This window comes from Melanerpes formicivorus, unplaced genomic scaffold, assembly GCF_026170545.1.
Source record: "Melanerpes formicivorus ecotype bairdi unplaced genomic scaffold, bMelFor1.0.p_v2 SCAF_20, whole genome shotgun sequence".
Taxonomy (NCBI): domain Eukaryota; kingdom Metazoa; phylum Chordata; class Aves; order Piciformes; family Picidae; genus Melanerpes; species Melanerpes formicivorus.
In genome coordinates this window covers 14,066,342-14,092,336 of record NW_027142372.1, presented here as the reverse complement: position 1 = coordinate 14,092,336, position 25,995 = coordinate 14,066,342, and the positions used below count along the sequence as shown (strand labels likewise).

The window sequence follows — 25,995 nt, the reverse complement described above, 5'->3', positions numbered from 1 at the left end:
GTTCTTATCCTTCATGGTCAGTGGAGCCTATGATTTGCTTTACAATCACATGCTTTATGGTGAAATAATTCTTTTCCCAGAGGATTTTAAAATTAACAACATTGAACTCAGTTAAGTCTCTTACCTAGAAGCAAAAGCATGAAGTTAAAAATCCTCCTTATTTTTTAATGGTTCTTGCCATACTTTCACAGAGCAGATCCAGGTCACATATGGGAGAATATGTTACAGTGATTGCTTGTGAAAAGATGCTTGATTCCAAGATGTGACACTCAGTTCACTCTGGAACAGCTTGTATATAAAGAAATGCAGCACATGACTCTTGGGTGATGCTAGGTTGTTGTTTAGCAGAACAGCCCAGATTATGCCTCACAGAATGGAAAGAGAAGGATGACATCTTGCTCTGAACTCTTTCTCACTCCCAAAGAGCCAAATCCTGAACACTGGGTAGAGATTTCCTTGCTTTTTCCCTCCCTACCTGCCAAATGGGGTAAGCACCCCTATGCAGTATCTAAGTTTTCATGTGAAATGCTGAAGGGAATGTTACAGAGCGATTCTCCCAGGTTCCTTGGGTGTGCCTGGTGCTTCAGGTGGTTTCACAAGGAGCAAACAGACCACTCCTTTGTTTCAGTGAAAGAGTTAATTTTAATGGGAATGGTCAAGAATTATAGTGTATGTGGTAGGGATTAAAGATCAGCTATTATAAATTGTCAGTCTATAAGCCACCAGCCGCTAGCTCGCACTGCACTTTGACCTTATCCTTATATGTAACAGGAAAGAGCTGTTCTCAGCCCAGACAGGAGGGGACCGCTACCGCTGCGGGAGCCGCTGGGCACGGAACACAGGAACTGTTACTGCACTTGGAGATGGAGACGGACAACCTGTTTGGTAAAAATAAAGAAGAACACCCAGAGCCCCTAAAAGCTGAGGTGCAAGGTAAGTGAAAGAAAATGTAACACGTGCGGTTACTGTGGTATGTTCAGATTTGTCAACACTGCAGTCCTCGTTCACCCGAGACAACACTGGAAAGGGAAACAGAAAGTGAGCCGTGGCTTGGGGTTTGTTTAAAGGACCGATCTCGGACAATATTTGTGCTCCACCTCTGAGACTTTTTCTCACGTTGTGGGCATTGCTGTGTACGTTTCCAAAAAGCCTGTTGGAAAAGGATTCACCGAACTTGGTGGTCAAGGAGAAAGTCTCAAGATTTCATCTGGTGACACCCCCTCCCCCATAGCTCTGCTCGGGCTTTCGGTTTCTCCTCTCTGTAACCCTTCCCTACCCTCTCTCTGTCCTCACACTCTTCCTTGCCTCCTGGAGAGCGTCTTTAAAACTGGGGCTTTTCAACAAGAGACTTTTTCTAAATAGGGAAGCAGCAGTAATGGATTCCACCCTAGGCCGTTAAAAAGAGGGCTCCGAAATGAATCCAGCAAAACCTATCTCACTTCATCAAGATAGTTTAAAGTGGCCTCCTAGGCATGCAAGCTGGATCAATTCGGTTTTGTAGTACTTTTTTACTTTACAGATGAGGTTTTTTTTGCTATAGCTACAGGAGAGGTTTGTTGCTGAGAAAAGCTGTGCAGTTTATGCTCCATTGTTTGGCATATGTAAGCTAAATTGTAATTTGTTAGATGTTTCTTAGCTTACATTTTACAGCACCTTTAAAGTCACTTCCCAAGCACAGGACTTAAGAAGATGACAAAACTTTCATGACTTTGTTGTTGCTCAGTTATGTGGCTGAATTGGAAACTATCAGGCTGGACTCGATGATCCTCGAGGTCTCTTCCAACCTCAGCGATACTGTGATACTGTGTGATACTGTTTTGCTTCAAGTTAGCCAAATGCTTTGTTATTATTTGTGGTGGGTTTATGCCTTTGAACTATTATTTTTTTTTTCTCCTCAAGGTAAAAACTTAGCATTGAAACACTCTGAGGTTGTTTGCAAGCTAACCATTTATGTAATCAGTATTTGCCAATTGTGAAAACTACAGAGAACACAGACTTAAAATATTCTGCTACCCATGAGCTCTGCCAGTATTTTGTCTCCTATTTATGTCCTCCTTATATCTCCTCTGTTACTCCATATCTGCACAGATTTTTAAAGTTCTTGAAACACTTTAGGATGCTGACTGGGACCTGGTGTGGTTTACAGAAGTTCTTAACTCCCACTGAGATGAATTTTCATCTGAAAACCTCACTAGATGACTTTTTGTTCCACATTTGTCATACTTGAATTATGCCAGAAATTACACTGAGTTACTCCGTAAGTTCAAGCTGCTGCATCAAGACCACAGTGCCTTAAGAAGATTCCCTTTTTCACCCTTTTTATCCCTTCCAGCAAGATTATTTCATTGGCCTGTCCCAGAGCTTTCTGAGCATCATTATTTTGATGTAGAGGAATAATATCTAAACAAAGTGTTTAGCCCCAGAGGCTGCAAGATATTCAGTGAATTGCAGAAATATTTGCTTTTCTTGCCTGATGATGATCTCACACAGCAGAGGTATGACATTTCCACCACGGGGAAAGAATGGCTGGTTGCAGCAAGATCACATGCAGTCAGCTCAGCTCAGTGTTAGCAAAAGGTTTGTTGGGGCATGACCATCAGCTCATGCTCATTGCATAGATGTACAACCAGAAGTGGCATTGGGGGGGGGAGTGGGAACACAACAGATTGAACTCACTGCACTGCTTTTACCCCTAGCACTGCACAAACAGCCAAGCCTGCAATCTTCTATTGCCAAGTAACAGAAGACTGTAGAAAGTGGCAAGAAGATAAATACTTGCATTTTAGGCATATAAGGGAAATGAACTTGTTCAGCAATTAATGTTCAGTAGTCAGCAAAACAAAAATGATGTGTCTGTTTTGAATATAAATTTTCTTAAGGTCATAATCTTGTTCCTGCTGAAGGAATCTTTTCTTCTGCTAACTTGTGATTTCCTCCCTGTCTTCTCAACAACTATTTTTGGTTACTCAGATTTTGTGCAACTATCTGTCTTAAATGGTAAACTTTGTTCATCTTACACAAAAACTAAGTACTATAATTATTGCATTGGAGCTTCTTGTATTGGAAAGGCAAGTAAGGTTTGGTTTTCAAGGTTCTGTACTAGTAGTAGTAATTCCATCCATTGTGGCAACAATTTTTTGTCTTGCCCATGTATTCCAGAATAATAACCCTAATGAAATGGTGTGAGTATGACAGCATGCAATATTAGCTGGTTAGAAGGTATTTTAGGTGAAGCTGACATCTACTCTTTATCTTTCCTTTGCATTTGAATGTCCTTCCATTGTGTTCTTAATGTCATTTGTTTGAAGAAATGGCAAACGTCCTTCTCTCCTTCACCTACAAAGGGCAACATTCCAGAAATGTTCTCTTAGAAAGTTGCCCAAGACCCTTTGAGGGTGTCAGAAAGTCATACAGAGCAAAACAATTGTTGCCCCTCTGCAACAGCTTTGACAAAACTGAGTACTTTCACGGGGGGGGGGGGGGGCGGGGATTTCTATCTGTTGTCAGGGAGTTTTAATAAGAAAGTCTGTAAACATATTCATCATGAGGTCACAGATTAAATGATAAGAGAATTAAAAGGTCTGAATAGCTTTTTATGCAGAGACAACAGTGCAGAAATGGTCTTGGGAAAGTACTATGGGATCTTAAATACTCCCTCAGGAGGCCTGTGCTCAAAGAAGGCAGTGAAGCTTTTAATTTAATATCTGATGTGCTTCTGTTCAGCTCCTTAACCCCAATGATATTCTTTAACTGTTGTTATTCTGTGTATCAAATAGTATGTAATGTGGGGTTTTTTTTGCAAGGATTTGATGAGAAACATTCCATATGCAAACCTCCACAGTATTCATATATTTTCAGTGCGATACTCCTACCCTTTATTGTGTTTAAAACACCAACATTCTGAGTAAGGTCAGTAAAGCACCCCCACGGTGACACTACATTATGCTGTGTAATTTAATTAATGGCATTATTACTGGAATTCATTTCATCCTGAGATTTAAATTGATGTACTGAAGGCCAGTGCAAGTCATATAAAATATGTTTGTTTCTGATAAGCTCTAGCTTTTCCTGGCAGGAGCAAAAGGGTTTAAATGTATCACCTTAAAATCTGAGTGCAGGAAAGAAAGGTCCAACTTGAATTCAGTTCCTCACAGTTAGCAAATTACTTTCCAGCAATCTCATCTTCCTAGAGTAATCTTCAGTATCAGTATCAGTATCACTAAGGTTGGAAGAGACCTCAAAGATCATCAAGTCCAACCTGTCACCACAGACACTACTGCCCACTGCATATTCATACAGAATATTCCTAGTGCCACAGTTTTGATCAGGTTGTCCTTTTGTTAACCCAAACTCCAACATAATTATGTGCTATTACACATGATTTCTTTATGTGCTATTACACTTGATTTTTACCCGTAGTCTGTCTGCCTGTAGGAAGCCCTAAGGAACACTAGCCCTGCAACAGGGCCCTCACCTAATGGAATGGACACTGCTATTTCCTTTTTGTTCACAGGTCAGTTGCCCACTTGGTTGCAAGGGATCCTTCTCCGAAACGGCCCAGGGATGCACACGATAGGAGACACCACATACAACCACTGGTTTGATGGCTTGGCTCTGCTGCACAGTTTTACATTTAAAAATGGTAAATTGTTGCACATCAGATTTTGACTAGGATTAGAATGTTGCAGATTTCCTGTGTGGTGTGGTGAGACTCAGAGAAAGTCTCTCCAAACGTACACTGACACCTCACTCCCCACAGCAGACGGAGTCTCTCTGCAGGGCTGTTTGCAGAGACAGGCTATGCTGTCATCTTTTCTGGAGTGCCCAAGTCTAGCATTGTCTGCACTGCAGGACAGCCTGCAACCAGCTCTGAGCAGGTACTACAGGGCAGCCTTTGACTTCCACCCAAAGCAAGAAAATCTCTGTTGTTTCAAAGTGGCTCAATCAAAAGTACTGCAGTATCCAGAGGTTTTTCTGTTGTACATGAACAACCTAGTTTCAGGGAAGACTAACATTCCCCCATCTAGGATTTAGCTGCAGCTCTAACAGCTGCCAGGAGAGAAACTGGGCCACTGTGTCACTTCACATACCAAACCTCACTTATGTATGCTTGACACTCCTACAAGCAGTCCTCCTACTTGTCATCCTCACGGAGGGAAGAGAGGCAACACTTCTGTCCAAAACAATTTCATGTTTTGTTTTCAGATGAAGCATCTTTCTTTGTTTTTTAAATCAGTTCAGCTGGTTTACAGTGTGAGGCAGAATGTTTTGCACCTAGATCCTTGCTGCAAAAAATATGTCTGTGTAAAAGAACTGGGGCTTACCACTGTCATGCCCCATCCCTAGTGTTTTTAGTTTCTCTCTGTGACCAGTGGCATTTAATGCAGCTGCAGAATCTCCTGGCCTGTCCTCACTGTCTCTGATTTATGAAGAAATGACCAGTGGTTTTAAATTGCCAGTATGTTTCACTTACCTGAAGCAAGCAGAGCTCAGTTAGTTCAAGTACAGTGGTCCATAAAATTGTTTCTGATTGGCACTGGTTCCTTCAAGCAATCTGCTACTCTCTCATAACTAAATTTTGCCAGCACAGGAGATTTATCACCACCCACACTTTGATGTACTATTAAACATTTGTACACAGATTGGTTTAGTTTACTGGAAGAGTTTTTCTAACTCCCTCCTTTCTTCTCCTCAGTCCCTCAGTACTGTCTGAATGCACTGGGAGACAAGCTGACAAGTTATTACTAATCTCAGCAGGCACAAGAACAATCCTGGGTCCCTTAGAGAGCTGAAAAAGCCCTCCACCCTGGGGATTTAGGGGCACTGTTGGGTTTGTTGCACACTTTTCTTAGCTGAAGGGCAGCTGCTTGAGAAAATGCTTTTCTGAAGAACTCAGCATGAAATGTGATTGCAACCTGTTTGGCCTTTGCCAGGTGAAGTTTACTACAGAAGTAAGTATCTCCGGAGTGACACCTACAACTGCAATGTAGAAGCAAACCGAATCGTGGTGTCTGAGTTTGGAACTATGGCTTATCCAGACCCATGCAAAAACATATTTGCCAAGTAAGCAATGCTTTTCCCACAAGATTCTTCTCTCTACTTCTCTCTCCTGCACAGATGTCTTTCTGTTTACCCTTGACACGTATTTGCAAACACAAAACTACTTTTGTGCATCTACAATTGCTCTTCATTGAAAAGGCCAAGAGATCCATCCAGCACTGTAGTCTCTATGGGTTATTGTCAGGCTAATGTTGTAAGTTAATTTTATTAGCAGTATTGGCTGTGTTACTCACTACTGCAAGTAGATTTTGTTGTCATTTTGAAAATCCAGATATCTTCTTTTTCACGTACTTGTGATACAGGATAACACCAGGAACAAAAGTGTTCCGTCAGGAGGATATGAATCCATCTATTTTATGAAAACATACCCAGAAAAACCTACCAGCCTCTGGGGGGGAGGCTGTTAGGCCAAAATCTCAGGAAGTGTGCACGGGAGAGCATTATTGACCCATCCTGCTCAACCAGTGCCTATGTTACAGCTGACAGCAGGACTGGACCTGCATGCCCTTTGTGTGTGGAAAAGGTGTTGCGTGCATGTCCTTAGGCCAAGGGTGTTGAAGAAGTCCATCTCCTCCACTTTTCCACCCTTTCCACTGAGCCATCGTGGAGCTGCCAGAAGAGGGCACAGTAGGGGAGGGACAGACCCAGCTCCCTGACCCTGCTGCTGTGCATAGCCTGCACTGCTGGGATGGCTTCTGCTGCTGGGAGGGCTTCTGCTGCTCAGGTGAACCCATATGGACTTCCTCTCTGTACAGGGCATTCACCTATTTGTCTCACACCATTCCTGAGTTCACAGACAACTGCCTGATCAACATTATGAGAACTGGGGATGATTTTTACGCCACCAGTGAGACTAACTTCATCAGGAAAATCGATCCAAAGACTCTGGAGACATTAGAGAAGGTATAAACAACTGTCACCCTGGTTCCTTACCTGCTAATGAGCACAGTTTCAGGCTGACTCATAAGGATCCTTTAACATGTGGGACACAAAACTGGAAAGATACTTTTCTTCCCTTAGTTTTGAAATCATGGCAAATGAAATTGTGAAGATACCAGGTTTTTTTAAGAACTCATGAGCTCAAAGCTAAATCCCAGGCAGTTTAGGAAAAGCTTAGCTTTGGCCAATTTCTCTTGTACATAACCAAGCCGGGATGCAGGAATAATACCACATATCATGCTGATGACGTGCTTGTTTTGGACTATTTCCCTTATTCTGCATCTGCTGTTATCAAATGATTTACATAATTGGACAATTGAGTAGGTCAGTTATATGACTACCTTTCAAGTACCTTATGTAAGCTATTATTTAATTATTAAAATGCAATCTTGACACATTGGAATATACAATGAGGTTTTTCCTAGCATGTGCAGTTTTCCCAGCACAGCCTGGGCATTTTAAATCAACCAAGCTTTAGATCAAGTCGAAATCTTTCTGCTCCAGGATATTTCTAGACTCACAGCCCTATTAAACCAACTGCTTTCAGGATGAAGTGGGCATTTGCAGAGTACGTTCTTTAGCCAAACCTCCTGCCCTGTCGCAAGAGGATTGTTGCGGCTGCAAGGGAGAGGTGACTGTAATTGGGATCCTTGTTTTACCCTTGGTTTAGGGAATCATGTGAGTACCTGCATAAGTCAGTTGGCTTAATTGTTTAAATGGAAAGGCCTTTTGAAAACAGGGTAGCGATAAGAGGCTGCCAGTGCTAAAAAGCTGGCGGATTTGTGCTGTTAACTGAGATCAGTTTTAATTCTCTTACACACCTCTAAAATGTCCCATTGTGTAATTTTCCAGGTTGACTACAGCAAATACACAGCTGTGAATATGGCAACTTCTCACCCACACTATGACAGTGCTGGAAATACTTTCAACATGGGCACTTCGATAGTCGATAAAGGGAAGACAAAGTATGTTCTGTTTAAGATTCCTCCCTCCGTGCCAGGTAAGATGTCTTTGCTAATCAGTATTTTCTAGACACTTGTTAGCAATGTCTTTTCTTCTGAGGTGAAATGGTGGTGCTACAGCTCTTCTAGAAACTGCTTGTGTTAATTTTGTTAGTTTTAACTTATGGTGAACTTAACATTTAACTGCTTAGCCTGTACTATTATAAAGGTCCATCTTAAGTACTGTGAGGACATTTCAGTCTGAAGAACCTAGAGGAACCTGTTCTTTACGACTTCATACATGGGAGAAATCCAAGAACAAGACTGGATTGGGATTTATTGTAAATATAATTTGGGGTTTTGTCATTTCTGTTCAGAAAAAGAAAAGAATAAATCATCTTTTAACCACGTGGAAGTGGTGTGCTCCATCCCTTCTCGCTCTCTGCTGCACCCAAGCTACTACCACAGCTTTGGAATGACAGAAAATTACATTGTCTTCATTGAGCAGCCATTCAGACTGGATATCATCAAACTGGCAACTGCTTACATGCGACATGTGAACTGGGCTTCCTGCCTTTCCTATAATAAGGAAGATAAGGTATTCTTCCTAATGCTGAAAGATAGAGTCAGACAGGCCAGTCACCACTTCCACACTGTTCTCTTTTTCATCTGGTTCATGAAGTTCAGTAATCCCTCTTCTTTTTCTTTTCTTCCCCCCCCCCCAATCCTTGACTTTTGTGGTGCACTTTGTTTTCTTTTGAAGTTGTGGTGTTTGGACACTAGCAGCCATCACTAGAAATGTTACTGTCTGATGCCGAAAGGCTTGAGAAAGGAGATAATTTGGCCTTGATGCTGAAGGGCTTGAGAAAGGAGATAGTTTGGCCTTGCTAGAAAGGTTGTGTGCTAACAGAGAAATTCAAAACCACACTAGCATCCCAGACACACACAGTTGCTCCTGCTCTAAACAAAATATTCTAATTGTTGATGAGAGCTGTTGTAGATCCATCAGATAAAAGAGCTAGACTGGTGGAAAAGCCTGCATGCAAGAAAAGGACAGTCTTTCATTGTGGAAATTGAGGGAAAATCCTGTTTTGTGGGGACCTTATTTCCACATGCTGTGGCCATTGATAAGTGAGGCATGCTGGGATAGAGGGCACCAGCACAAGGCACTACAGAGACTCTGGACTAAGCAGATTCTTTTCATTTAAAAATAGAGCAGTGGATTTTCCTGGTATCATGGTATCACAGTATCATAGTATCAGTCAGGTTTCTGGTTTTACCAGAAAACTTCAATCCTCAGCCTAGCCCAAACAGTAATTTACCACAGTAAAATGAGTTTAAAGCACTTCCACAGTCATTTAACTCCTGAATATTTTGGTCTTCAGGTTAGAACCACTCATCTCCTAGCAGCAAATCCTGAGCTCTAAACAGGCTTCAGTAGGAACAGGCAATACCTTACAATGCTGATGGCTATCACGTATATTTGCTGAGCGTTACTGACCTTCAATAACGTTTCCTCTTTCAGACGTGGTTTCATTTTGTCGACAGGAAGACTAAAAAGGAAGTATCCACCAAGTTCTGTACCGATGCTATGGTGCTTTTTCACCATGTCAATGCTTATGAAGAGGATGGCCACATTGTTGTTGATCTTATTGCCTATGCAGACAACAGCTTGTATGATATGTTCTATTTAAAGAACCTAAACAAATTCCTTGAAGAGCATGACGAGCTTTCCAGCGTACCAACCTGCAAACGATTTGTTGTTCCTCTGCAGTACAACAAGGTAAAAAGAAAATGGCTTTTTAATCTGCTCTTTGATCAGTAATTGAAAATACAGCAGTGTGAGTAATGGGTGAATTATTAGTTGCCAGCCCCTACGTGCAGGTTTCTGATGCTTTGTAAATAACATGTGCACAAAACGTGCAGGGCTTCTGGTTTGTGTGTGTGTGGTGAGAAATGGCAATGAGCAGCTGGACCATTACAGGGACCTAGATTCTGATACCATCCATTGTGGAGGACAGGGCTATTGAGCACACATCATTTCCTTACCATTCAGATGATTTGTAAAATGCTGTCAAGTACAAGTAGATCTATCAACCTGGCTGTTGACTGGAAGGGCCTGCATGAGGTTTTGCACAATCTCTTTCTCCCACCTTACTGGAAGCCTATATATAATACAAGCACCCTCCCAGCTGTTGCAATGGTTTTATTGAACTTAGATTTAATTTAAGGGTGAGATTTATCAGGAACAGGAAAGATTTTATCTTACAGTTTAATTTAAAACATCATTCTAAATAATTGTTTGCTGAGAAGATTTTATACTGCCCAACAGCTTGGGCAAGTTTCTGCCTGATACACCTGGAATGGATAATGCTTTTTCTTTCAACATCCTAGGATCTTGCTCCCTTGTTCATGTCTCAAAAACAGTTATGCAGCAGTGACAAAGGGTGTGTTAGATCACTCCAGCTATCCAAAGTGTCCTGCATTCTGAAGAATTCTGCAGCCAGGAGTGCATTGCACCTACTTTTGCACTTGATTTATAGCAGATGCAAAAAACCCTAATCCTGGTGACCTTTAGTGGGATAACCAATTCACAAACTATGTCACCCATTCATTGTGCTGTGTCTGCCTAAACCCTTCTGAAGGCTCAGGGTGATTGAACATTGTGGTTCTATGGTACAGAATCACAGAATGGTTGAGGTTGGAAGGGACCTTAAAGACCATCTAATTGCAACCCCACTGCCATGAGCAGGGTCACCTTCCACTAAACCAGGTTGCCCAAGGCCCCATCCATCCTTGCCTTGAACAATTCCAGTGATGGGGCAACCACAGCTCCTCTGGACAACATTCCACTGTCTCACCCAATTCAATGTAAAGAACTTCTTCCTTACATCTAATCTAAATCTCCCCTCTTTCAGTTTAAACCCATCAGCTCTCATCCTGTGTGCCTTTACATGCACTCATAAAAAGTCCCTCACCACCTTTTCTTGAAGGCTCCCTTTAGGTACTTACAGGCTGAAATGAGGTCTTCTTGGAGCCTTATCTTCTCCAGGCTGAACAGCCCCAACTCTTTCACCCCATCTTCATAACAGAGGTGCTCCAGCCCTGTGATGGTGTTTGTGGCCTTCATCTAGACTCAATCCAACAGGTCCCTGTTCTTATGCTGGGTCCCCAGAGCTCCATGCGGAGTTTCATGAGAGTGGGGAGAATGAGCTCCCTTGGCCCCCTGGCCAGTCCTCTGAGTATAACAAGATTTCCAATGAAAAGATAAGTGCCACAAGAAGGAACTTCTTGAAGATGGATTGTTTTATTCCAGAGTTGCCTATATTAATATCAGACTTGATGAAAGCTCTAAATTAGAAGCATACTCTTAGAGACTTTTTCAGCATATGTCTCTTTCAGGATGCCGAAGTAGGTTCTAATTTAGTCACGCTTCCATCAACTGCAACTGCTGTCAAAGAGAAAGATGGCAGCATCTACTGCCAACCTGAAATACTATGTGAAGGTGAGACATACCCATTACACAAATCTCAAATATCTTCTCTTGCACACACATTCTAATAATGCCTAATAGCTGTTCTTACTAGCTGTTCATTTATGTAAGATCTTCATAATGCTAAGAGAAATGAAACTTTTAATTATCAGTGTAGATATTGATAGTCTTTCCCTTCTTTACTTCCCTCCTCTGTGTCTATCCAGTAATATATGACCCTGAACCTCTCAGATACATGTTTGCCAAGAATGAAAGCCTGTGTCTGAAGTTACATCAGTTTTATATTAATACAGGATCCCAAGTCTGATCTGACAGCTATTAATGTACAGCTTGCAAATCTACCTGTTGTAAGCATAATTTTACTTAAATAGGCCTATTACAAATGGTGACTTCAGTTATTGCTCTATTTTGTAAAGATTGCCTTTGAAAAAGGATTTGTACACATTTTTTTAGGGGATAATAACAGCCATATGTAAGTGGTATAAATTTACCCCAGTGAAAGGAATTTCTTAGAATGGAAGCCTCCAGTTCTCTCTCACATGTTTACATCTTATTTATGAAGAAAGGGGGGAAAAAAGAAACAAAGCAGAAAAAGCCCTCCTAAGTTCCAATATAATGAATAACTAAGAATGAAAAACTACCAGTTTGGGATTAACAACCCTGAGTTAATTATGTTCTTTTAATACCCATCTTCAGCTGTTTAGAAATTCAGACATAGAAAAGATGTGCAACTATCATAGTATCATAGTATCAGTCAGGGTTGGAAGGGACCACAAGGATCAGCTAGTTCCAACCCCACTGCCATGGGCAGGGACACCCCACAATAGATCAGGCTGGACAGAGCCTCATCCAGCCTGGTCTTAAACACCTCCAGGGACAGGGCCTCAACCACCTCCCTGGATAACCCATTCCAGGGCTTCACCACTCTCATGGTGAAGAACCTCCTCCTCACATCCAGCCTGAATCTCCCCACCTCCAGCTTCATTCCATTCCCCCTGGTCCTATCACTACCTGAGATCCTGAGAAGTCCCTCCCCAGCCTTCCTGTGGGCCCCCTTCAGATACTGGAAGCCCCCTTCAGATACTGGAAACTGTTTTAAATATTGTCAAGGTTTTTCACAGGGCAAAACTTCCTGAAGGCTGGCATTTGTAAAGCTACCTTTGAGTTATTTCTCTTCTCTGGTTCCTAAGCCTTGCACTTTATTTTACCCAGGGATAGAACTGCCTCGTATCAACTACGACTACAATGGCAAAAACTACAAGTATGTCTTTGCAACAAAAGTCCAGTGGAGTCCAGTTCCTGCAAAGGTAACATTAACATTTACAAAAGCAGAAACTCTGTCTATAAAACACAAATCAGATTGAAGCAGTGGTAGGTAGACCATGCTTTACTAGTTTGGCTCAAAATGCAACCTAATCTGCATTCATATGTGTGAATTCAAAGTGTGTGGTCCTCAAAACAGAAACACAACTCTTTTTTCAGCATCAAGGTAAAGCTTCTAAATGATGACTCTGCAGCTGGGTATGATGTTCATAACTTCAGCACCTGAAGGCAGGGAGATGAAAAGTTGGACATATATGGTCTCTTACTTCTATGATTACCAAACTATGGCAACACTAGATCTCCCTTTCGCTAGTTGAAAGTGTGGAACATTATCATCAGCTGTTAAAAGCATGTAGCTCCATAGGCAGCAGAACAAATGCTTTCATACAGATGTGACTTCAGATGGGCTTCTCAAGTATTCAACAGTGCTTGTGTTTCTGTCAAAACTTTGCCCATTGGTGGGTCATGCACAGAATCATAGAATAACTGTTTGAGGCTGGAAGAGACTTTGAGATCAAATATACATTCATTCACATGCAAAGAAGCATGAAATGCTTAAATCTTTATAAAGGTGAGCTCATGTTGTACCATTTCCCTCAAAATGTGTTAATAAACTCAGGCTACTTTATCCAGCTTTATATTACCACCAACTCTTGAACACAATAGTTACTGAGACCCTCACTTTTCTGCTAAATTGGGCTGACCTTCTCTAATGTGTCAAGAGCTACAAAGGAGAGAGTAGGAAAAATAAGTGCCAGGCAGACGTACATCCGAAATATTTTTGCCCTTTAGGAAAGTTAATCAAAAACCCAAGTTATTGCAACAGCATCTAATAATTTACAAATATTACACCAATATCTGATTTTTCAGGAAGATTTGTCTTTTGCTAGTTAATTGTGTATTCAAGGGAGACAAATGCTTCAGTTGTGTATGCACGGTGCCGGCTTTTCAGGAGACAGCCAGGAGTACAAAGAGAGTAAGATAGAAAGTATTAGGAGTTGAAGGTAAGAGTATTGTACAGACATATACCCTCTTGATTACTCCTGTTCTGGGCCTACAATGCAGCACAAATGGAGTTCACTGCTGGCTCTCCTGTATAATTACCACAATTGATTACAAAATAAAGCTGGAGTTCTGCATGATGCAAGAAAATTTATTGCAGCACATCTGACAGTAGCACAAACAAATCTGCAAGTTTGTGATTTCCAGTGTAGATAGTCCTTGCTTGACTTAAATGTAATAAGACATGCTGTTAAAAGTTGGGGTATTTTTCACACCAGTGCTCTCTAATGAATGCAAGCACAACAACTGTGCATAATCCTTAGGTAAAGTCTGTCAGCAAAATTGCTGTTATCTTGGGTAGAAGGGAGAATTGTTGCAAAGTCTTCCTCCAGTAATTTGAATAGTTTCTTCCTTTTGTAAACACATTTTCTGAGTAATGGCTAAATGAGGAAAGAAGATAACAGCATATGGAAAGGTAGAGGAAAAGGCCTTAATGGAACTGAACTGCAAATGCTATGCATCCCCACTGGCAATTGCTTTGGTCAGACACTTGAGCCATTAATGAGATGAAAATGTGTATGTTGTTCCTCCAGTAAATACCAGTGTCTGTGAGGAATTCTTGCCCCATTGGTTTAAGCTTTGCACATTACTATTAGCAGCATTTGTTTGGGCATATGTCTACCCTGCTTAACATTAGAAGGCCTTGAGAAGTATTAAGGTCACAATAAAAGGAAAATAATTCACAGGATTAGAAAATGCAATGTTTAAATCCTGTTTCCTGCTTTACTACAGAACTGCAGTGATTTGGACCGAGTCACTCAGATGTTCTGGCCTTGGCCTCTTCCCCTGCATAGTGAGGGCATTACTTACAGAGAAGGTTCTCTTATGACCTGATAGGATCTGTAAAATACTTACAGCCCATAAATGAAAGATGCAATTGAAATCTGATAAAATGAAATGAAAAGAACATTGTGTCTTCTGTGACTCCAAAGTTTAACACACTCCAGGTGTTCCCTTCCTGTAATGACGCATGCTTTGTTGTTCCTTAGCTCTTATTAGCCCCCCATGCCAGCAGCCTGTTCATGTTGTCCCTTTGGAACAAACCACTGTCTGGGTCACTGACATTTTTCTTTCCTGGTCTCAACAATTTAGATTGTAAAATTCAATGTGCAGACAAAGGAAATGCTCCAGTGGGGAGAGGACCACTGCTGGCCATCTGAGCCCGTTTTTGTTCCCAGCCCTGATGCGAGAGAAGAGGATGATGGTAAAATAATGATAACATTCTGAACGCTGGGAATGCATGAGTTTTGCATTAAATCATTTCATTATTTCCAGTCAAGAAAGCTGGGTTGATGCTTCCACTGTGAGTTTAAAATTAGCACCAGCCATTTTACTTCTCCAGATCAAAACACCCACAAAGCAACAACAGCCCAAAATTAGCTTGTGTAATTTCCCAAGGTAGCCATAAACAATAAACCAAATGCTTAGGCCTTTCCAGACAGCCATTTGGAGCTGGATTTGTCAATGGTCTGGAGCAGCTGGAGCTGTAGGAAGTCACTGTTGTTACAGATGCAGATATAGAACATGAAGTGGCACTGCAAGTGTCCCTGCAATCTTGATGCAGTTCTGTTCTCAGAACAGACTATGACTCCTTGCAAAGGCAAATGGCACACAGCTGAAAGGATGGGTCTCGAAACTGCCAGGCACACAATTCGCTGTTGGTTGGTCTTTTCTCTTCCCGAGGAACTGACCACAAACAAGCAAAGAAGAGAAGCATTCATTAGTTCTGTTAGCACTCTCAGTAGACCTCTTGATCTAGTAAGCATTTTCAGTTTGTGTCCTCAAATTCTTAAGAAACAAGAGTTTACTAAGGAAACACTTAGGGGGGAAAAGCGCTACCTTTTCTGCTTGCTTCAACTAGTATGTGTTTCTGATTCTTCATTTGTATGTCACAGGTGTTGTTCTAACCTGTGTTGTGATGAGTGATCCAAAGAAAGCTCCCTTCCTACTCGTCTTGGATGCCAAAACATTCAAGGAATTGGGCCGAGCCATAGTAAATGTAGACATGCATGTGGACCTGCATGGAGTGTTTATACCAGAGGAAAATTTGAAGAGTGAGACTGAGTAAAATGCTGCTCATCCTATTACACAGACTGAGATAACCTTCTACTGAACCTGGGATAATATCATTCAGGAACAACCCTACTTTATGGCAAGACATGACTAAATAGAATCTCTTTGGTGACTATATAGAAGCTTTTGTAAGAGGTAGCAATAATTGTTATTAAAAACAATGATTTGCACAACTGGTACACAACTTCCAGAAGGAGAGCGATCGGTATTAAGTGCTAATGCTGTATACAGCTCAGGGGGCAGGGAACAGGAGAGCAAGGTAACAAGAAGTGATTTAATTGAATAGAAATAGCTTTCTGAGCAAATGAAGTACTGTATTTATAGGGTGGTGCATGGTATGAGTCACATGTGTCTGCAGGTCATGGACTGTTTCAAGGCTGCAGCTCATGGTGCAAGTTGCCTGCTGCCAGAAAAGCACACAGTAATCTGCTGTGATCATAATAATTCATGGCAATGCATTTTCGTGGTGCTTAGTTTTTTGAAGTCCACCATAACCAAAGTATTACATGGAGGTGCTACAACTTTCTGATTTAGAACCTAAAGAAACCTGCTTTGCTCCTAATTTTGTGGTGCAATTTTTCCTTTCTAACAAAACCAAGTAACTTGAAATGGAATATAGAGCTTGGTGTAGCATTCGATTATACTTTAGTGCTGTTCGGTCTTGAGCACTCTGTATTTAAACTGATTTTCCTTGAGGAGAATAGCTGACAGTTTATGTAAGAAGATGACTACATTGGGTAAAAGATAAGCAGAAATGTAGTGGTTTATTACTAATGCCACTAGTCTCTGTTAATAAGAGTAGGTAAGTGAATGAGAGCAGTATATTTCTAGCAGAACTCACATGTTCAACAGCTGTTTAGGTGAAACAATGAAAGGCCTAATTTAGGCCTCATCTGAACAAGACAAGCTGAAACTTCAAGCTCTTGTTGCTAGAGCTGAGCATCTGCTTTACTGTGTACTTAGGAGAATCCATGTTGTGACATGGGTTTATCATTGCCCATAACAGTTGCTTCCCGATAAAAGAACACAGCTCTCATGGAAAGTCACAATTCAAGAGCACATTTCAAGCTAGAGTGCAAATGCCAACTATACTGTGACTGGGTTTGTTACAGGAATGCCATTTCCTGATCCCCTGATTCTCTTTTCTGGTTTGGGGCCCTGATTTTCTTTAAATGAGAGGGTGTTTGCTTTGTTTTGGGTGTTTTTTGTCTTTGAATTGGATTTTCCTGTTGTAGCTCCCTTTACTCTTGGGAGTGTCTTTACTAGTGAAAAAAACTCCACCTCCATCTATTTTAGGTGTTCATCTGGTCTGTAAATACCACCACACCACTCAGGTATTGCTCACCCTTTTATATACACACTCTCTTGGTGTCTCTGCTGCTCACTGTGCTTCACAGGTAGGAAACAGAATGAAATCATTGTCATTTACTATCTCCCCATCACAGGAGAATCAGGGCTTTGGTGACTGGTTCACAATTACATAAGATGTTTACAGCAGAGCAGGAATTGAACCAACATCATCCACAGCTCTGTTTGCTCCATGACATCTCTAGCTCCCTTTCTGTGCTTAAGCCTTCACAGTTTGTAAGCATAAAGAATATACAGGCTAGTTTTAATGTAAAGTGCTCAGATCTAGAGTTAAGATGTGCAAATTTGGACATTCAAATGTTTATATATCCCCTGTAATAGAAAGAAGCACTTCAGTAAGGTGTGTCTGCAGAAACAGTCATTTTTAGTGCTTTCAAGGCACTACTGTTTAAGAGAACTTTATCTTCTAAAGAATAGGAAACCAGGACTGGAATGGAAGGCTACCTTCTGATGTTGCCAAAGGATCCCAGCTGTGAGGTAGTTTCTTTTAATCTGAAAAAGGTTGGATTTAACAATGTCCCACAAATATTCCTGGAATTTGAAGGCAGCAATGAATCAAAAGTCTAACCCTTGTTATAGATCTCCTTTTCAGAGCTTGTCTCCAGAATTTCTTAGTGGTTTTGCGTGATCATGAGTTTGGAGGCAGGAGCTACTTGACTTCTGAGGAGCTAATTGGTACTGGCAGAGATGACATGATAGGGGAATAATCATAAAACCAAATCAGATTTGTTATCTACAGTCCAAGAAAACAAATGTGTTATTTATGTTCATGTATACTGCAGAAAATAAATGGCACAAACCTGTCTTGGGGATGATTTTTTTGTAAACAAAGCCTGCTGTATTGCCATGGTCAGTAAGTATTACACAGGACTTGATTGGCATCAAGTCTGTAGTCAGCCTGAGGAGAAAAACAGTGATGTAAGTCTGGATTTGCCACTCCCAGTGTCCTCCCGTGGCAGAGACAATACGGATAAACCCATATGGCTAATCATGAATTTGTTCAAGGATGCTTTTAGCAGTTGCAATAGTAATCTGATGAAACATTTACCCTGACTATGGTAATACCCTGTCTCATTTCTGGGCTGACAATAACAAGGGGGAATGCTCATGTGCTTTGCCAAGTGGCTGCAAGGCTTGTGGGTTTTTTGTTGTGGTAACATGGCACACGGTAATGAATCTGTCATTTGCTTTGCTTCTCTGACTTCCTTCACTATGCAGGAAATCCTGAGGGACAGAAAGGTTTGATTCTTCTTCTGCAACAGTTTAAGTCACAAATTAACCCAGTAAAACTACAGGAGTTACTGTAGTGGCATATAAATGAATCTTGATTTCGTGACTGCCAATAAAAATAGTAGGGAGATAGATCTGTGAAAGGAAAAAAACAGAGTTGAGCAAGAGAACTAGGCCACAGGCATGCATACATATAATTACTCCAAAGATGTTACAAATGGCTCTCTGGCTGGTAGAGTCATTTGGTTTGTTGGTTGGTTGGTTTTGGTTTAGGTGGGTTTTTTTGTTTTGTTTTTAATCAACAGGTTTCATTAAATGGAGCAAATGACACAGTATAATAATTAATCTCTTCCCTGGAAGTGGGTATTACCTGTTGCACCTTGTCCCATTGCCCCACATATGCAGCAGGAGTAAGCAGAAATGCTGTTTACTGCAATGAGTTAAAAGCCAGAAGTACAACTATATTTTCCTATGTAACAATCTGTGCAGGATGCAGAGAAACAAACCAGTACTTTTAAATAACCAGGGCACTCAATGACAGCTTGTGCAATAATTTACACCACCGTTCCCTCGGGTGTGCAATTAGCTAAGTATTAATAACAAGCAAAATACATCCATCAGCCGCAGTCAAGATGCGGAGTGCTCTCTGCTTTCATTAGCCTCAAAGAGAGCTGGGGACGTGTCCTCTGCATCTGCTGTGCTCTTCCTCATTCTGCTCTTGGCATCCTGGATAATTATATCCAAGCCAGAAGAAGTGGCCTTCTAATATTTTTAAATGGGTATGCTGTAACAGTGGAGCGATGCAAGGTTGCTGGTGCTTCGTGCAGATCAGCATGTTTTGAGGCCTTCCATCTTACCAGGATGTGAAGTGGAGCCTCTGCTCCTTATAGAACTCTTGTTCAAAGCTGGACAACAAACCTAGAGCCAGTACTCCTCTGTGACCCCTATCCAGTCCAAAAGCACTTCAGCAAGGAGTGCCTGTGAACACTGGCTTAAATAGGGCCATTCACACTCTTCACAAGCAAGCTTGGTGCAGTGTTTTGACTATTGGGGTCTCCATGCGCAGATGTCCCAGCTGAAATCTCCATCTGGAGAACAAAACAGCCCTGTGTGTAGCTTGGAAAGCACAACGTTGCCTTTGTAAAGTCATTCATTTCTCTTTCCTACAGGGACATTTCCACATACCTTTATTCTATTTATTTTCTAGTGGTAAAATGATTTGGAGACAACATAAAACTGGACTGGGCTGACTTACAAAATAAAGTTGTCCACATTCCAAAGATCATGTGATTTTAAATACCGTGCTTGACATCACCCGTGTAAAGAAGTAACAAAAGCACTGGATCGTACCCTCTGCAAAATCGTATTCTCCCAATGGATAAGCAGAAAGGGTGATGTGCTTTGGGGTGTTTCCCAGCCGGAAAAAAAACAAAATCGACCTTTTTTTCTCTTTTTCTGTCACGGGCGAAGGGCCAGGGTGAGCTGCGGTGTTTGCCCCCTCCTGGCAGCACCGCCTGAGCTGTCGCTGAGGTGGATCACAGCTTTTCCAACGCTTCCACTCGGTGCAAAGAGTTTCGCTACTTAAAGTCTGGGTGCTGTTAAAGACAGCAGCAGCAGATGGAATCAAGTCGTCTCTTAGTGTGCAATTAAGCAGGTTAAACATGCGGCCAAAGCTCTTGTGCACAGCCCTGAAGAAAACCTTTTCGCCTGAAAAAGGCTTCTTTCCAGCTGTCAGCTGCGGGAAGCGGCACGATCGAAGCGAGCCTGGCTGTATTTAATTCTCATTCCCTTTTTCTCCTGCTAACACCTATCATTTTCACCTCCAGCTCGTGTAAGGGGAGGGGGGAGGGAAAAAAGACTGGGTTTAGACACATTTTTAAGCCAAGAGGGGACAAGAAAAGGTAGTTTGGCAGGCGACGCTGGGTTCAGGGTGCCCGACTCTCAGCGACAGCGGGCACCCACCCCACCCTGCCCCGGCGGGTGCCCGGCAGGAGGCCGTGCCACTCCGTACCGTGCCGTAGCGGGTGACTCAGGCTACCCGCGGTGCCTGGAGGGGAGCCGGGGCCGGGGCCGCCCCCGCTCCCGCCCCGCAGGCGGAGGCCGGCGGCCGGGCGGGGCGGCGCGGGGAGATGATGTCAGCGGCGGGCTGGCAGCCATGGTGTGAGGGCAGTGATTGAGGCGGCCGGCCCGGCGCGGCGCGGCGCGGCTCGGCGCGACCCGGCAGCATGTCGGGACCCAGCGCCGTGTCGGACCCCCAGCACCCGGCGCGGCTGCTGCGGGCCCTCAGCTCCTTCCGCGAGGAGAGCCGCTTCTGCGACGCGCACCTGGTGCTGGAGGGGGAGGAGATCCCGGTGCAGAAGAACATCCTGGCGGCCGCTAGCCCCTACATCAGGTACGGTCGGGACGGCGGCGCGGCCCGCACCCTGGCAGGGAGGCCGCCGGGGCCGAGATCGGGCCACAGCCGCCACCCTAACCCCAACGGGCGGCCACTCGGCGGGGGGCGGCCGGGGGCGGCCGCTGCGGGCCATTACGATTACATAAGGACCGGGCTTGGCTGCTCGTAAGGACGAAAAAGTCAGGGGAGACCGGTGGAGGGGGTCGGTCCGGGGCGAAGCGAGCCTCTCCTGCCCTCCCGGGGCTGGCTCCGGAGTTTACCTGAGCGTCCCCAGGGAAGCCGCGGCCCGGCGGGCTGTCGCTTGCCCTCCTTGCCGCCCTCCGTCCCTCTGGAGCCGCAGAGCGCTGCCCCCAGCGCCCCGAGCCCGTCCGGAGCGGCAGCCGCGCTCTCTGCCTCAAAGCGCTGCGTTCCCCAGGTTTCAAAGGCTGCTTAACCCGCCGAGGAAGCATTCCCCGAACAGCCGAAGCGCTGCCGAGTGCCGGGCGTAAACAAGAGACCCGGAAACCCCGAACTTGTGAGGCTGGCGGGGCCGGGGGGCGCGTCCCGCGGGCAGCGGCTGTGCCCCTGCCCTGTGCGGAGCTCTGGGAGCCGCGCGTCGCTGCAGCACAGCCTGCTGCTGCCTGGCTGATCCTGGGCTTTGTGTCCCTCGGCTGCACCGAGTCAGCACTTCAGCATCTTCCTGTTGTGGTTTGGTTTTTTTTTTCCCCCATCTTTTCTTTTTCTCCTTAACGTCTTTTATCAAGACAGAGCTCCAGGTGGTGGTTGTGGATCCTGAAGTACATCAGCTTTTAAATTAAAAAAGCTCGGTTTGTCTCCCCATCTCTTGTCCCCTGTGCTTGCACAGTGTCTAAGAACAGAACTCGGAAATTACCAGAGGTATCACAGCCCGGCCATGCCAGGAGAGCTGCCTGCTCTTGGCAGTGGGTGTCAGCAGCATGTGCAGTCACAACTAGGCAGCCTGACAGCGAGCGCTGGGGAGGACAGGCTGTCTTAGCACAGTCATGGTTTCTGAGGTGGACCAGCAAAGAGTTTATCCTGGACTGCGTTTCCAGAGGAGCCCACTCTGTGGAAGATGCTGCTGCAGCCATTGAGCTTCTCCACATCATATTCAGTGCTGATGAGTTCAGTGACATCTAGTTAAGAATATCTTCAGTGATTCTGTAAACTACAATATCACCGAGAAAGGTTGGACCAGATGATCCTGGGGTTCCTTTCCAACCTTTCCTTTCTGTGTATATACCCACCATAAGATTTGTATAGCACATATCTGCATGTTGGAGAGGGTAAACAAAAAGTATAAGCAGTTGCTTCCAAACCATTTTTATGTTTAAGTCCTGTCATTTGCAGGTGACAAAGACATTCATTTTGCCTTAGCCTGATACTCTCCAAACAAGTGCAACCTGCTTCAAAGTCATATTATCTTCTGCTTTTTAGGCAATATGATATTTTGGGGTGACCATTGTAGTACAACAATGTATTCTAATATGAGACTAAGCTAAATAGAATGTGAGGTTGGTGATTAACTTTTAAATGGGTGTTGATAGATGACAGACTTAAAGAAACAGTTCCCTGCACTGGTTGAACTCGCAGAGCTGAGATACAACATGAAGTAAAATTCCCAGAGAAGGAAGATCAAGAGCCACAGAGCCTGTGTGTCACAGTCAGGGATGACTAAAACTGTCACACTCTGTACTACTACTAATTCTTTTCACTGCTTGTCTTGAAAAGCAGTCCTGGAAAACTGTGGCAAAAGACAAACGAAAGACCTGAAACTGAACTGGGCTGTTCATCCAATAGTCTTCAAAATGCCTGGGTTCTTTCTAGATGGCTGGTCATGATACCTACATGAGCATGACCATTAAGGTTCAGAAGAGTTGCTCTGGGTGGGAAGAGGTCATATTCCTGGAAAAACTGCTGTTCTACTGTAACAGCAAGATGAGTTCTCAGGAAATGTACTGCTCTCCACTGTGCAAAAGACTGCTTAAGTAAAAGACACTGTAAATTATCCCATGGAGAAATCCATTTTCACAGCACTTCATCTCCAGGTGTTGACTCTATCAAGAATGTCCAGAGAAAATGTGAGTTAAGGATGTGTGAGGATAGGAGTGCCAGACACAGCTACATTAGCAGCAAAACCTGTAGTCATTAGACTTGTGGTTTGTTTTAAACTCAGGATTGCTCAGGTTCAAATCCCATGAAGGAGCTCATTAGCTATGTGTGAAAGTAGGTTAGGTGCATTCATATATAAATATTAGTAAGTTTGTTGGTGTGGTGTTGGTTTCTTTTTTGTTGTTTGTTGGGGTCTTTATAGGCCTCTTTTCTCCATGGGCTTGCAAGATGTAAAGAACCAAAGCTGTGTGTACCTAGTTCTTGTATGGCACATTAAGAAATGTTTTTGTAGTATCTACCTTTGCAGAGCCGAATTTTTTACCTGCTGCCTGTCTCTTGTGTTTTGTCACTCCAGGACCTATCTCTTAGTCCAGCTGTCCTTCACTTTGGGTAGAATTGGTCAGGTAGGTCGCCAGTGTTGGAGCATTATGTTTCCAGCCAAAAGTAATGTTTCAGTGACCCTTGTTGGAGATAAAATTCATCTCCAGGCTGTACCCAGTCTGTGCAAGCACTGTTTAGTTCAGATGTTGCCTTTTCAAATAGAAGGGTCGAGTTAGATTTCTATACAAAGAGTTACTGCAGGAGACTTAAGAATTTTACTTCCCTGTTTTGCAAGGGTAGATGATTCCAAAGCATGCTCTGCTACCAGAGGCTGTTACACTCTCCAAATGCCAGTTGATTTGGGGCACTCTCACTTGAGAAACTCCAATATAAAGCTCAGAAGAATCCATTAACTAACTTCAGGAGTAAAACTGGGGAGAAAAATGAGTAGATGTGTGAAACTTGTGAGTGAAGCAGTGGAAGCGTGAGTCGGCGTGGTGGGTTTTGGTATCTGGCTGTGTCGTTGCTATTGTGGCTGTGGGCAAGTCAGTGGGCGAGTGCAGAAGCTGTGCAGGGTTTGCATGAAAGCTTAGTTTAGGGTGTGAGTAGGAAAATAAGTAGGCATGGACTTTCTGAGGGGGTGGCTGGGTGTGAGCAGAGTCTGTATGTGCTGAAGGATTTGTGCAGCCACAGAGAGAAGCGTTACCTGTTTCTTAGTTTTGCATGGAAGCAGTTTGGCTAACAGGTATGAGTAGGACACTTGCAAATTATAGTGATGTGGCTTCCCACCAGTTATTTGGCAGCTAGGTTATCCATGCTGCTCCAAAATGGCAGCCTCAGTGGGGAGAGGTTGGCAGGCATGAAGGGGATGCAGAAACACACAGAAGTGTTACTGCTGTTGCAGGTCCCATCTGCCTTTCTTGTCTGGAGGCTAGCTTCTGCAAGAACAGGAGAAAAAGAAATGTTTGTTTCAGTCTGTGGGATCAGTAACTCTTCTGACTTTTGTGGTAGTCTGATTCCTGAGGTCTTGCCTCAACTGCTTAATGCCACGTTTGCTCCGAGGGCAGAGAGGTTTGGGGTGGCTGTGTGATTTCCTACAGAACTGCCTTATATGTACAGGTTTATCTAATCCCTCTCTGTGCCCCCGGAGCAAATCCTGTCATTTACAAAACACAGAAAACTTCCTGCATATCTCCTACATCTTGTGGTATGTTCCTGAGCCTGAGAAAAGGAGGATTCCTCAGGAAGAAACTCCCATAGGACAAAGCATGCCTTGGCTCAAAGTGGTGTTGCTGTGTGTCCCAGAGAAGCTAAATTCGAGCCTGGTTAGCTCTTGATGTTCTCCTCTGTAACAAATCAGCCAGGAGGCTGCACTTCTTTTTAGCACTTTTGCTCTGTTGTAGATACTGTTCTAATGCCTGGGCTTGGTTTAGTTCATTTAGTTTGTGAGCCTGGTGTAAATTATGGTGGCATAAGAGTGCTTTTACCGGAACAAACCCTGCTTGCACAAGTAAGTTAGGCTGAGTTGTAGCATATATCCACAAACCTTTTATAGGATAGAATTGGTCCAAGTATTTCTGGTATCCTCTGTGGTAGCAGCAGATGTTCTCATCCCAACAGATCTGTCACTGCCTGGCATGAGTCGTTCCTGGCCAGCTGAAACTTGCAACTCCTAATATTTTGCTGGCTTGTTGTCTGCTTCCCTGTATGGCAGGGAGCATGTGGGAACTACCTTAACAATGAGGGCGTTTAAGCTCAAATTCTTAGATGAACTTAAACGTTGTTACACAGGGATTGTGCTGCTGTGTTAGAAACTAAACTGAGGCATTTCTGTTTCCTTGGCAAGTTTTGTCTTTGGTTTTCACACATCTGTGTGAGCAGATTACAGATGGATGGATATACTCTGTGCTGTTCCCCAAGGCTTTTCCAGCTTGGTAAGGAAGCAGTAACCATGTTTTCATTTTTCCAGCTGAGCACAGTATAGCTAAAGAAAAATATAAAAGTAAGGTTAAGTTCACATTAAATCCCATCAACTTGTAAACAACCATACTTCCTGTGAATGGATTTTGATCAGAGATAACATGACAGCATTTGCATCTTCTCACTTGGGCTGTGCAACCTTCTGACATTCCTAAAACACTGCAGGCTTTGTAAGAGCCTTTCACAGCCACAAAACTCTGTACTGCTCTGCCAATGTCAAACCAGACTGCCAACAGAGATACGGAGGGATGTGCCCCCATCACAGACCTCCTGTCCTATCCCCTGTGGGCTGGCACTTGGAGCATTTTGAGTTGTGACACTGGGAGAGGCTGGGCTGCTGAGACCTTGTGTAAGTGTGTCTGTGAGCATCCCCGAGTGCTGGTGTGGAAAGTGGGATGGGATATCTGTTCTGCAGGGCACTGAAAATAGTGTAGAGCAAAGCAAGGTGGAAGCCAATGTATGCCAGCAGCTTCTGCTGCTTATTTCCTGATAGCTGTTTGGGTTTTATTGACATTTGCAGAGACATTTTATAGTGTTTTAAAACTGTTTTTTCTATTTGTGACTAGTACTGAAGTCACCAACATAAACCAGTGCTGAAGCTGGGAGATACTTGTCAGGACCCAGTGTTCTCGAGTTCTGCTTTAGCCAAATCATGCTGTGCTTGTGCCAGGGCTTGTTCCCTCTGAATGGGGCAGCAGGAC

General features: G+C 43.4%; 2 protein-coding genes across 2 annotated transcripts in view; both read left to right on the top strand.

Annotated features, from left to right (window-relative positions):
- Nucleotides 1-733: 733 nt before the first annotated feature.
- On the top strand, nucleotides 734-18,063 carry BCO1 (beta-carotene oxygenase 1). Its single transcript, XM_068150879.1, has 11 exons — nucleotides 734-933; nucleotides 4,514-4,642; nucleotides 5,934-6,063; nucleotides 6,816-6,963; nucleotides 7,852-7,999; nucleotides 8,318-8,538; nucleotides 9,466-9,723; nucleotides 11,343-11,445; nucleotides 12,646-12,740; nucleotides 14,911-15,022; nucleotides 15,714-18,063. Exons 1-11 carry the CDS (start codon nucleotides 864-866, stop codon nucleotides 15,884-15,886), a joined length of 1,587 nt encoding a protein of 528 aa, XP_068006980.1. The 5' UTR covers nucleotides 734-863; the 3' UTR covers nucleotides 15,887-18,063.
- A 2,560-nt stretch (nucleotides 18,064-20,623) lies between these two features.
- Nucleotides 20,624-25,995, top strand: part of GAN (gigaxonin) — a 42,763-nt gene continuing 37,391 nt past the window's right edge. Inside the window, exon 1 of the mRNA XM_068150878.1 lies at nucleotides 20,624-20,881. Within this exon, the coding sequence (XP_068006979.1) occupies nucleotides 20,715-20,881 (167 nt within the window). The 5' untranslated portion in view covers nucleotides 20,624-20,714. The remainder of the gene's footprint in view (nucleotides 20,882-25,995) is intronic.

Coding starts and splice junctions, on each gene's coding strand:
- BCO1 (XM_068150879.1), top strand. CDS start 864: ATGGAGACGGACAACCTGTTTGGTAAAAATAAAGAAGAACACCCAGAG. Junction 4,643..5,933: donor CAGTTTTACATTTAAAAATG/GTAAATTGTTGC, acceptor GGCCTTTGCCAG/GTGAAGTTTACTACAGAAGT. Junction 12,741..14,910: donor GGAGTCCAGTTCCTGCAAAG/GTAACATTAACA, acceptor TCAACAATTTAG/ATTGTAAAATTCAATGTGCA.